The sequence below is a fragment of the Lepidochelys olivacea genome (assembly GCF_965140295.1).
Source record: "Lepidochelys olivacea isolate rLepOli2 genome assembly, chromosome: 6".
Classification (NCBI taxonomy): domain Eukaryota; kingdom Metazoa; phylum Chordata; order Testudines; family Cheloniidae; genus Lepidochelys; species Lepidochelys olivacea.
In genome coordinates, this window is record NC_140416.1 from 33319779 (window position 1) to 33332601 (window position 12823).

The 12823-nt window shown below is 41.1% G+C and overlaps 2 protein-coding genes across 4 annotated transcripts in view; one reads left to right on the top strand and one right to left on the bottom strand.

Annotated features, from left to right (window-relative positions):
• The window catches only part of USP47 (ubiquitin specific peptidase 47), an 89491-nt gene extending 87125 nt beyond the window's left edge, over positions 1-2366 (top strand). For all 3 annotated transcript variants that reach the window (XM_084631938.1, XM_084631939.1, XM_084631940.1), the window contains one exon: positions 2180-2366. In XM_084631938.1, the coding sequence (XP_084488064.1) occupies positions 2180-2354 (175 nt within the window). In that variant the 3' untranslated portion in view covers positions 2355-2366. The remainder of the gene's footprint in view (positions 1-2179) is intronic.
• A 6733-nt stretch (positions 2367-9099) lies between these two features.
• DKK3 (dickkopf WNT signaling pathway inhibitor 3) overlaps positions 9100-12823 on the bottom strand; it is a 45880-nt gene continuing 42156 nt past the window's right edge. The window contains exons 7-8 of the mRNA XM_084630745.1: positions 10550-10706; positions 9100-9892 (exon numbers count right to left, since the gene is read on the bottom strand). Of these exons, the coding sequence (XP_084486871.1) occupies positions 9640-9892; positions 10550-10706 (410 nt within the window). The 3' untranslated portion in view covers positions 9100-9639. The remainder of the gene's footprint in view (positions 9893-10549; positions 10707-12823) is intronic.

Here is a 12823-nt window from a genome sequence, read left to right on the forward strand (position 1 = left end):
AATAGTAAGCATTATGCTTGGAAATAAGTGTGGATTTCAGAAGTTTTGGCATTGACTTCATTGTAGCCAGGATTTCACCCTTTGTGTTGAATTATGTAGCATTTGCTTAATATTTTACATTAAGCTGTTACGAAAATAAAGTAGATAATATCTTCTTGTTTTAAGGCATTTTTGCCATGATATTATTGAATTGACCTTACTATGTAATATATGTTGACACTATGATAAACCTGTGAAATTGGAAGCCATTCTAAGAGATCATGTAATAAGGGAAGCTTTTCTTCCCTAGTAGTACTAGTTTGAAAAATATTGACCTAACTACTTATTCAGGGCCATTGCAACCTGTCTGGCCAGCGTAAATGCTTTTTGTGCACAACACATCCATATCTTAAAACTGAATTATATTTTCTGTGAAATTGTTTTCCATATAAGGTGAAACTGACTTCTGTGCAGGGGGCCAGCACAAGGCATAAGCAGCACTGAAAGCCTCAGAAATGGGCTCTACAACTAATTCCTAAGCCGCTAGGCCACAGCGATTCCAATTGTTTGTCTGTTTCTAGTTACTCTCTGCAGTGTGCGCCATTCAGGTGGTCATCTAAAATATTGCCCGCTTTTTCATCTGCCTGACAAAAGGGGAAAAAAATCTGTTAGACAAACAGTACTAAAATAATTTGAGGGTGTTCTTTTGGTCTTGTAGTTTGGTTAGTTCAGAATGCAGTTGTTACCTCATAAAATCTTCCGTTTATTCTGTAGTCTGAAGTTACTTGAACAAAGTTTTTGAATTAAGGGATAATATGAAGGCTGCGCTATTATACAGAACAGTAAACAAGTTCCTAATTGGATATATTTTATCCTGAACAAATTAGATTTGGAACATGGGACTTCAGCCCACTGCTAAATTTTTTCATCAATTTGGGATCTGGGGATAGCAGAAGAAAAGAGGGAGGTGGATAGTGTGGTGGACTTGAGGAAGAGCCGAAAATAAAAGGGGTTTGTGTCAAAAGCTGCTGCTGTGCTGATTGGCTAAAGAGTAGAGTGGCAGCTGAATAGGAGGAAGCTGTGTTGCCAGGCACGGGTGGAGTGGGGCTAACTAAGAGTGAAGAGGCAGTGTGAGGCTTGATGAAGAGGAGCTTTGAAGTGAACTCAGAAAGCTGGCTTAGTATAAGGCTTGGTCAACACTACGTAGGTTGACATGAGGCAGCTTATGTTGACCTAACTCTCAGTATCTACTTTATAGCCTTGCTCCTAGCCGATATACCTGCCCTACTACACCAACATAACTCTGCCTCCATGAGAGTCATAGGGCTTATGTTGGTGTAGTGAGGGTGACGTAGTGTCTGTATATAGGACTCGAGGTGCAGATCTCCCCACTGAAGGCAAGAAGCCCCAGGTGGCTTCCTTCTGCTCCCAGCTGGGAGTGGGAAGATGAGAAGCCTGGGGAGCAGCTGGGTTCCCAGCAGGGAGCTGCATGGCACTGAGAGCATGGGATCTCAGCCCCTGCCCCCTCAGTCCCTCTTCAGTCAGTGGAAGTGCTCCTGGTGAGGACATGCACCACTAACAGAAGGAGGGTAGTGTGGACATCAGCCACCGCAGTAATTACTGCAATGACTGTAAGGCAAACTAACATAAGTTGATTTAAGACTGTAGTGTAGACGTGCTTCATGTTTCAACTTTCTAGGAATGCCAAGGCTCTCTGATCGCTCCACACTGCTAAAGTGGCACATTGAAACTAAAAGATTCATTGAATTAAAATTTAATTGTCTCCTTCGATAGCTGTAGAACCACTCCTTGACTTGAAAGCCCAGATACCTCTTGGCAAATTATATTCCCACCTTCCCTTCTCAATTTACTACTTCAGTATTTCTTTTTGTAGCCAATTTAGCAAAATTTTGGAGAATTTGTGTCTTGTTCTTTGGTTCTTTCTCTTGTTTCCTTATATTGGCTCTGTTATGTTTAATTCTGAGTGTCTCAGAAAACACTATGCTTTGCACAGAAGAGACTTAAAATGGAGAAAGGTTAAAGACCTGAGAAAGAACCTGCGTTTTGTGAGATACCTTCTGATGCTATATGGTATGAAAAGTCTAGCAGGCTCTTTTGATCCAATGAGACCCCCTCACTTGTATAACTTCATAATTTTACTATAGCTGATTTTTAATCTACAGTTTTATTTATATTTTAGGGATAAAACTGAAGAATTAATTGAATTGACAGATGAACAGAGAAATGAACTAATGAAAAAAGAAAGCAGCAGACTCCAGAAAACTGGACACCGCATAACCTACTCCCCTCGTAAAGAAAAAGCACTAAAAATTTATCTGGACGGTGCCCCAAATAAAGAGTCGACTCAAGACTGACATTTACTATAACATTTCCCTTGGGGAATTTTTTTGTTTTAAATAATAATTAAAAAAAAAATCACTACTACTGTGTAGTGCCATTATGGCAGGACACTCATTAGGTGTAAAGCAATGACACCAGCACTGATTGGGCTGCAGTTTACCAATCAGAAGCTCAGTGCCCAGTCGGGCCACTGTTTGACTTTGAATCATGTTGTGCACTATCGTCAAATGTACTGTAAAGCTAAAGGGATGTGCAAATAAAAAAAAAAATTGAATAGAAAAAATGGGGAGGGAGAGGGAAATGAGTGGAAATGATTGAGGACAATGTGCACATAATAGCTAGTAAAACTAGCATCAAACAGGATACTCATAGCTTAATAATAAAAGCTGTGCAAAGGCCATGAATGAATTCTTTTGTTTGTTTCAATGATACACACATTACCTCATTGAAGGTTTGGAAGTAAATGTAACACACTGGCTTTTGGAAAGCAGCAAAAATGGGGTGAAGATGTAATGGCATTTTCAAAAGCCAGCTCTAAAAGTTGTTGTGTAAAGTTTTTAGAAGAATCCTTGGATTATTCTTCCTTAACACAGATGGTCTAAAACAGGTACCTTTCTAAAGTTACCAGGAGGTCTTGGCTCATTTTGCTCAAGTATTGTAAGGTAACTCTTGAAATAGCTTATGGAAGCAGAAGAGCAACTTTACCATATTGCATTCAATGTGTAAATAAAATCTTCCCTATCCAGTTGGCAGAACTATAGTTCAGCTACTTACCATAGTATTTCTTTTCACATATCAATATTTGTTGTGTACATTTGAAAGTATAGCTGCCTATTTAAATTTGTATTCATTTTATGTTTGGCAATGCTGGGTACTTTAGGGTTGCATTTCCCTTTGTTGATGAGGTTTTTTGGTTGTTTTTTTGTTCTGCTACTTATTTTTGTACATTTTGTTTTTGAAGACTTTACAGGTTTGCATTTTCTAGTCCCATGGCAAGTCACACTTTAATTTTTCCTGGAGTTGATTCATAGTTCTCTGTAGTTTGGGCAACGTCTAACACCTCACAGTATAAACTTGCTGGTAGTTCAGTTTGTGGTGCAGACTGATGCAGTCAACATGATTTCATTGCAAATCCTAGAAACAGCAGGTTTTTGCTTCGCTATATAAAGATCAATTGAGAACAAAAACTGTGTAGAATTGGAAATATTAACTAATTTATAACAATCAATAAAAGGTTTTGGTAAACTTTTTCATGCCTGATGCTGTTTACAACAATGAACATGCCAATAAAACATTTGTTCATTCTGTTGTGTTCTTTTAATCATTTAAACTTCTTTGGGTTTTTTTTAAACCTGGAAAGAAATTATAGAATTGCTTCATGTAAACCTATAGAATCACTTTTCAAAGGCAGTCTCTGAATTTTAAGGTACAAATACATAGTATCAAGGAGAGTGTTCATACAGGGTATTCTGGTCTAATGTACTTATGTTCATAATAGAAGATTTGTTAACTAATAACTTCCTTTCTGGAAATGAATTCTTTCCCCAGTGCAGAATTTTAGGTTGTGACTCCTTCCCTCCTGCAAATACCAGAAGCAGCACAGACTTGTCTTGTGGGCTGTGGAGTTTGGCTATTTCTTTCCACCTTGACTTGCAGGTGAGTACTTCCAAAAATGTATAGGGATACTAAGGGCTCAGATCTGTCCAGTGACACAAAATAGACAAAGTCAGTAGAACTGTAGCCCCCTGAGGATTCACCCTATGGGGTGGGGAATACCTGCATGGTATAGAGCGTTCATTATGGCTTCATGCCCTACAGTCCATAACTTAGGTGGCATGGGTGTGGGAAGAAAGGGAGCGTTGTCGGAATACCTTAGCGTGCTGACATCTTTGGCTGCTGGAATGACTTTATTATAATGTATCAGCTCTATATATGTAGACATGCAGGGGTATGTCTACACTGCAGTTAAACACCTGTGGCTGGCCCATGTCAGCTGACAGAGGCTGCAGGGCTGTAAAATCATGGTGTAAATGTTTGGGCTTAGGATGGAGCCTGAGGTCTGGGACCCCACAAAGTGCACTGCAATTTTACAGCCAGAGCAGCACAAGCCCAAGTCAGTTGATATGGCCCAGCCACGGGTGTTTAGTTGCAGTGTAGACATACTCTGAGGCTGTCACAGAAGCACTGAAGGCCTTATGGTTGGGAGGACTATGATACAAGTTGTTCCAGTAAAGGAAATTGTTAGGTACATTTTTTTATTCTGGATCATGACATTTCCTTTATGCTGTTAGGCACTTGGGGCATAGCAGTTGCTAAGGGAAAACTAGGAGTGGGAGAGAGGAAAAAGTAGGATAAAAGAAGAAAGATTTTAGTTAGACTAGTTTTTAGGGAAGGGGGAAATCTTAAATACAACTGTTTGGAGCACCTTCATGCTCGGAAGATGCTTCAGAGGAAAGTTTAAGCCTGGAGAGCTTAATAGAAGTCTTGATGGATGACCACAAGACAACTTTAGAGATTTCCTTTCTGGTGACTGATGCCCTTTTGGCACAGGATACTGCAGTAGAAGTGGGTTCTGATTGCTTGTGGGACTAGTATTCGAGCAGCTGTGTAGGCATTGGTAAAACAGAATTTAGGTTTAGAATCTTTCAGACCTGGGCACTTAATGTGAGAAGAAACAAAAAGGGATTGACGTTTTCCTAAACATGTTAATTCAGCTAAGCTAAATCTGCAGTTCTTTTCATCCACCGTCTGCTCTACTCTTTCAGGTGTTGAGCTCTCAGGAGAAGTGAAACAATAATACATGATGTATGTAGGGGAGAAATCTTGCCTTTCTGAACTATTCAGTAAGACTCCATGCTTCCTAAGAGCAGAGACTTTGTAGACTCTAAACTGAAAGAATTGCGAACAGGGAACGGAAGCATAGGGATTAAATACCTTCCATTCAAATTAAATGGGTCTAAGTACTTGTAGCACTGTGGATGCATCTGCGGTAGAGAAGATAGATCTGTCTTTTTGGATTGATATGTTGCCATAAGGAACGTCAATACTATTGGTAATCTACCAGAGGCTTGGATGAGTTTGTGTTTTTATAACATTATTTAGCACCAAGAGAGGAGATGCAATGACAGTAATTCTTTGGTCCAAGTCTAGGTCTTTTTCAGGAAATGAAAGGGCTGTTTTTCTGGCATTGATCATGATATAATGGCACTTGTAGGAAAATTTTATTGATTCTTGCTGCTCAATTGTCAAGCTATCAGATTCAGCCTGGATTGAGATACAAGGAGTGGACCTTATGATATGCTGCTTACTGGAAAGATGGAGCGGAGACCTCTACTGGCTCCATAACCTTCCTTAATTATGGGTGGTGACAATGACTACCGCTTCCTCCCTGCTGCCGCCACCTGACTCCATCAGTCTTTCTAGTAGAAGAGGAGGAGGTGGTGTGCAGTAGCCCTTTTATTATCTGAGTCAGAATGTTACCAGTGATCTTTAGTCCAGTGGATCAGATGCTAGCATGAGTCAGGAGACCTGGATTCTATTCCTAATTTTTGCTGCTGACCTATTCAGGCAAGTCACATAATCTTACTGTGGCTGAGTTTCCATCTCTAAGCCCCTTCATTTTCAGTTTAAACCAATATTTACTGAAAAATTCCTCAGTTTTACAAAAACTTTTTTTTTCTGATTTTCACCCTACTTTTGTATCATTCAAATATAAATATATAAAAATCTTGTTTTATTAGGAAAATACATTGCATGAGATATATGTAGTACATTGGTCTGTGTATATGCAAAGCTGCCTCTTGAAGTAAGGCTATGTAATAGTCTTGAAGACCCAATAAACAGGTACACATGCAAGCTCTGAAGTCCATGCGCATCTGAATATACTGATGAATCTCATGCCCACCACCTACACATTTCAAGCTGTTGGCTGATAACGATTTAAAAATTTGACACACTAAAATGGGAAGAAAACGAAAATCTGCATCGAATAAGTTTCAGAACACAAGCATTCAAAGTTTTTAAAAAAACAAAAACAGGAGAAAAGGATGAAGTTGCATGTCTGCACTGCAAATGGTGTGGCCCAATTACTAAATGTAAATATTTATAGGCTAATAGTCCTAAGTCTACACCAATACACTGCTTGTTCAAATGAAAAGTTTTATCTGGGTTTAGAGATGTATTGTTTTCTTAAACTCAGAGATGGCAGAGTTCTGTTTTAGTTCTGCAGCAGACCACATTGATGAACAGAATTCAAAGTGTGAATCTGTTGAGTACCTTTTTCCCATCTTTCTGTCCACCAAAATAACCCTGGTATTTACCCAGAAAAATTATGAATAGTTTTTTGCACTAATTTTCACTGGTTTTTGTTAAGGTAATAAACACTGATAAATTCCCAGGGGAAATGAAATGAAATAAAATAACGGAAAATGAAGGACTCGACCGATCTCTCAAAGGGAAAGGAGGACGCTTGCCCTCTTCTGTAAAGCACTACTCCAAGTTGCCTGCTGTGCCGGTGTGTGTGTTCAGAATTGTTACTTGGATCACCCTTGTGTAGGCTGGGCGCCACATCTGCCAGAAGAACCTGTATTACTTAGGTTTGCAGATGTGAATTTTGACTGCCCCTTGTCAGTTTTTCTTCCACAGTTAAGTTGTCTGAATGAACCAGGTAATATTTTCATCAGGTGCTACGGAGAGTCTTGAATAGCCAGTCTGGAAAATGCTTATAGCTCAGGCGCTGGAGTTTTTCTGACCTTGATCGTGTTCACTGTGTATATGTAAAAGGTACCCTAGGGTGCTTCCATAGGAAAGAAGGGAAATTTTAAGCAGATCTGTTGGTTTAAAAGGCAAATTCTAAGAAATTCTACCTTCTCACTCATTTGTACCCCCTAGCTAAACGGCACTGGCTCCTGCTGTTTAATCCCCCCTCCCCACCCCGCTTTCCATGCACTCATAAGATTCTGAGTTTAGGCCACCTTTTTCCCCCATTTTTAAACTAATATTTTAAAGTTCTTTCCTGTTCTTCAGTAACTGAAAGTTCATGTACCAGCAGAGGCTGGCGAATAGTCTTTCCTTCACAGAAATTGTTTTGCCCTTCCAAAACGGCCACTATTGCCCACAGTCCTCTGTGGGACTGAGGCCATATATTGACCTCAGTTAACAGCTATTTCTCTACTGCCTGGGCAGGTGGAAGCTGAGGCTGCCTATGACAAAGGTTTTCACTGCCTCCTGTTGTTCCCAAAGCCAGGCTGTCCTCAGGGAAGATGATGTCCTGCCACTCCCAAAATGTTAGGAAGCAGGCACTGGCCGCAGGTGTGGTAAGTAGGTTAATGCCAGTGCTGTGGAGCTATTCACTGATTGCTATAGCCAGCAACAGGAGTTTCAGCTGTGGCTTAAACTCATTGTGCTGCTGAGGATTGAGGCTTTTCAGGTTATTGCATGACAAGGCTCTGGTGAAGTGGGGTTGTCAAAATTGCAGAGAGATGCTAACGACGGTAGCTTGTCTTCTGTTGGAGTCCTTATGAAAGAGGTTCCTTCCACAGGAATGACTGTGTCCTTCATGCTCCTAACCTCAAACTTGAAGAGTACGAAGAGAATCATTTGCTTTGAGACTCCATAGACCGTTTCATGACCTTTTCTTCCCTTAAGGAACATGACAAACTAACACACAGTCCATTTTTTTTCATCCTTTTCATAGTTGGATCTAAGGTCCAACTTCTCCTCACAATAATCTGTCACGTCTCTGGAAAAAACCCTCTCCTACTGCTCTAGCACACAATTTATATGGGCCAAATATAGCTCTTTGAAAGGGCTGCTGAATCTGTGATGTTGCCTGATCTTTCTGTAATGTTCTATACAAACTCTGGTCCCACCCCCTGATGTAAAACCTGTGCATGCTTTTTACTGGAGTATATGACCTACCTAAACTGGGGCTCCAGAGCCTTATTAAATAGCCTTATGCCAGGAAGGACTATCCATGAACACAGAAGACTCTGGCAGTATTACTGGGATAGTAAGCAAGGGTAATACTTTGAGAAGAGCACTTCCTTGAAAGGTTAAATACGGGACTATTTACAGGAGAGTGATGGATCTGGGCTTTTTTATAATAGGCAATCACTTCAAAGCAGGGCAGTTTATAACCATAAAGCTGGCCTGTTGGGAAAGGGAAGGAGAAAAAGATTGTCCCTGTCTTGTGTGCAGGGACAATCCTCTGGTACAGTAAGTCTGAAACATGCTTATCAATAGCTTGATACTTGACATCCTGATTAAAAGGAAGAGTGGTGGAGAGTTTTTCAACAGGAACAGGGGCAAGCTTCATCTACGGAGTACATATCACCCTAATGAATGTGCATTTGTCCCAATCCCATTTTGTTTGTTTTTCAGATGCTGTTAAATGGGATGTTTTCTTTTATATAGGTTTGGAATTTTGAACAAAGTACAATAGAGAGTGGGGGGGAGGAATTCATGCCTTCCTGAAGGTAACAACTGTGAAGGATCGTTAATGCTGCAAGGAGTAATATTAACGTTCATGGAGTTGACATTGGCAAATGCTGTGTAGTAGGGATGCTGGTTTAAGGTGCCAGCCCAGTCCCCCGAAACCTTTACAGCTAGTGGTGCTACGTGAGTTTGAGATCCTTTGCTGCCACCTCTGTAACCAGTTGAAAGTGACGTTTGGCCCTCTGTGCTTTCTCTGAACCGAAGGAGAAAGCTCTCCTCCTTCCCAACCTGCCCCAGGCTTCAAATAACTGAGCAGAAGCTATATTTATTGCAACTTCACTGTGATTATATATTTTTGAAAAGAAACACATACATGGCTGAAGACTAATGCCTGAAAATAATCTAAACCAAGAAGTGGGTTCTTCCTCACCCCAGAACAATAACCATTATTCCAAACATATGTACAGAAAATGCAATGCTCAAAACTTTCACTTTAGGGTCACCAATAATTTAAATGAGATTATGTATGAAACATTAACACTTTGACACATGCTCTTTTCCTCTTAATACCAAACTAGTAAGTTTATTTTGGCACCCAGGACTGAGTAACTAGTCCAAAGAAAACCATAACAGTTAGGCCCTCACTTGCCCTTTGATTTAGTTTAGTCCAACCTTCTGAATGGATTAAAAAAAAGTCTGTCCAGGTTTGGGGGAAGGGAATAGGAAGAAACCCCTTTAAAATATCATTTATTGCACTTCTATCCAGCAGTGTGTGTGTTTTCAGGATTTATACAAGCAAAATACTAGACACTTCTAGAAATGTAATTCTTATTGTGTCAGTGACAAATCTGCCCTGTGTTTAATTTAAATCTCATCTCCAAAGAGCAGATCATGAGCCAAGTCAGGCTCCTTTAAATCTGTCTGTTGGGAAGTATTTCCTTCCAGGTTTTCTAATTCCTTCCGCACTGCCTGAATGATGCTGCTGTCTTCATAATCACCAAGCACATCTCTGGGTATCAAACCAAGAAACGATATTTCATCCATGAGCAAAGCGTCTTCCTTTTCGTTACTTCTGGTGTCATTAAAAGACACTTCACATACAGGCACAGTGCTGTGGCTGTTGAGAAAACAAACACATCCTGCCTGTTAGTGTTGAGTTCTTTATTGAAGTGGAAAACTACAACCCCGCCCACACCCCTCTTCCCGGTGAAAGGGAAGAACAAAACTTGCAAATCCATTTACTTGAATAGGTAAGACATCTGATTATAGCAAGTGATTCACAGCTCAGGAAAGCTGAAGACTTGAATTTTTAAAGAAAACCCACAACTCTCTAACAGATTAGATGGATTCCTCTCCCCTTCAGTATTTCTCAGATGCAGCAGTCTCAATTACAATCAGATCAAATAATACTGGACAAAAGTTAGGAATACACTGTGCCTTCTAAAGTGTGGTTCAGGTGTTACTGTATCAAACACCACCTGCAATGACAATCCACTACCCCCTTGATAATGACTACACAAATACCAGTAGACGCTTCCTGACTGGCAGGAATAGCAGTGTGTGTTAGGACAATGCAAAAGGCTTTAGACATTTTTATAACCGTGAGGATTTTTTTCCAGCGTTAGTGGAGAAGAAAGCATTCAAGATTTTCAGACCTCACAACACTGAGCAGCTTGCAACTCAGTGCAGAGTGGGGAAATTTCACACAAACAAACCTTGAAAGGGTTCAAAGAGTCTCCATTGAAAAAAGCTTTTGATCCTTCCCAGGCTTTACCTGTGAGTCTGGCATATCAAGCCACTTGCACATGGGCAGCGCTCAAGCACTCCATCTGGTTCCAGTTCCCACGTGATCAGGTTCAGGAGTTTGTTTAAAGGATCATGGCAAGGTTCTCCTTCTGCAGGTAATGGAGTACACACAGGAAACAGAAGATCTGCATGCAAAAATGATAAACCCGTGACAATTTTTGATCCACAGTGTAACTTTCAGTTCTGCATAGGAAAGATTCACAGTGAGCCAGGAGTAGGATTTCAAATAATTTATATTGTGGCTTTGCCTCATGTTCAGGCTCTGACAATCCCCATCCTCTTCATCAAAAGGCCAGCAACAATTTAGCAATAAATGGATAACTCTGCATTTCTGTAATGCCCTTCACCTGAAGAGTGAGTGAGGCATTTTACAACAATGGGTGACCGTGCCCAGGCCACTCTGCAGAGCAGGCAGCAGTGAACAGAAATTGTTAAAACCTACCAGGATCTTTTGGTTCTCGATCTGGGTGCAAGAGCATGTATCTTGTTTTCCAATTTACTTTTTTTTGATTTCTTTGAAAGGGTTAAATGTGAACTGCAGTTATTCAAAAAATAGGCATGATTACAAGAAGTCACCACAAACAAATGTATCAATCAATCTAGGAAACCCCCTGCTATAAAAAAAGTCTACACCAAAACCAAACTATAGTGACAGATCAAAAAAATCAAAATGGACTCAAGTGGGACTTAGGTTGGAGAGGCCTTATGCTGACCCTCTGCACAGGGGTGAAATTCACCCTTTAGAGAGAGGAGTTATTTACCAGAATGCTGTGCAGTTTGGGACTCTTGACACAGAAAACAAAGATAACCAGAAAAGGAAAGCACTCCAATATACATCCATAGAAACTCTGGAAGTACAGGAGTTTCAGGAATATCAGGTCCTGACAAAAACACACACACACAGAGCCCGCTCCCTGACGGTGACTTTTTAATTAACAAAAGCCCTTGCATTGCCATTTTTTAAAAAAAAAAGAGAGGCAAATGGAAAAGATAAGTTACTTAGCTTGTACAGTAAGTGGGGGGTCTTCAAGATGTGTGTTCCTAGAGGTGCTCCACATCCGGATGTGCACACCTGTGCACTCTTGATCAAAGATTTTTGTCAACTATGAGTGCGTGCCTGTGCCATGGACACCCTCATGCCCCGATACAAGGCTATAATGGGAGATGTGGATTCACCACCACTCCAGTTTTCTGAAGCATGGAAGTCCAAGGAGAGACTCCAAAGCAGAGGGGAAGAAGGGTGGGTATTGAACGACCCATAGGGGGATACATCTTTAAGAACTCCAGTTACTGTACAGTGTGTCCTCGCCACCTCCTTTGAATAGTGTCCCCATGGGTGCGCCACTTCAGGAGACTCCAGAGCAGCATCCCCATCATGAGAGGAGGGGGCTGCTGAGGAGGCAGATCGTGGAACAGCCTCACCAGTTCAGCCTCACCAGGTGTTTTTTCAGCAGGGCTACTGAGGTAGATTGAGCTCTGGTGGAATGAGTAATGACTTGGAGGGGGTTGAACCTCTGAGGCTTCATAACAGGTTAAGGAGCACCCTGTAACCTATCTGGATAGTCTTTTGGTTGGAAATCACCTGTCCTTTCTGTAACTGAGATGTAAAGCCCTAAAGGGTTTAGTATTCCCTAGGCAGAAGACACGGGCTCTTACATCCAGTGTGCTGAAGGTTTAACTCTTCTCTTGAAGAGCGAGGCTTGGGATAAAACACAGGAAGGTGAATCTCCAGGTTGATGTGAAATTCTGAGGAAACCTTGGTAAGGAAGCGAGGGTGTGAACATGGCGTCACCTTGTCTTGACAGAACACTGTACAGGGAGTCCACCATCAAGGCTCCAAGCTCCCCATCTCTCTTGGCTGAGGTGATGGTTATGAGGAACATGGTCTTAAGGGACTGATGAAGAAGGAAACGGGAGTTTTTGTCAGCATCTTGAGGACTAAGCTGAGGTCTCATGGTGGATTTGTACATCTGGGGAGCAATCTTGCTCTATATCTGAGAGCCATCCAGTAGCCTTGAAGTCAAGTGCTGACAGATTCAGATGAGCGTTTGATTCCAATTCCTGGCTGAGGTGGATCAGTTCTGGGGACCACGTCTGCCTTGGCCAAGATGGTACTCTGAGGATGTCAACTAATTTTTTTTGTTTCAATTTGTTCAGGACTTTCAGCAACAATGGAGCCAGATGACGTATAAAGCAGTACACAGAGCCAAGGAATGGAGTTGCAGAGAAACCTGTCTGAATA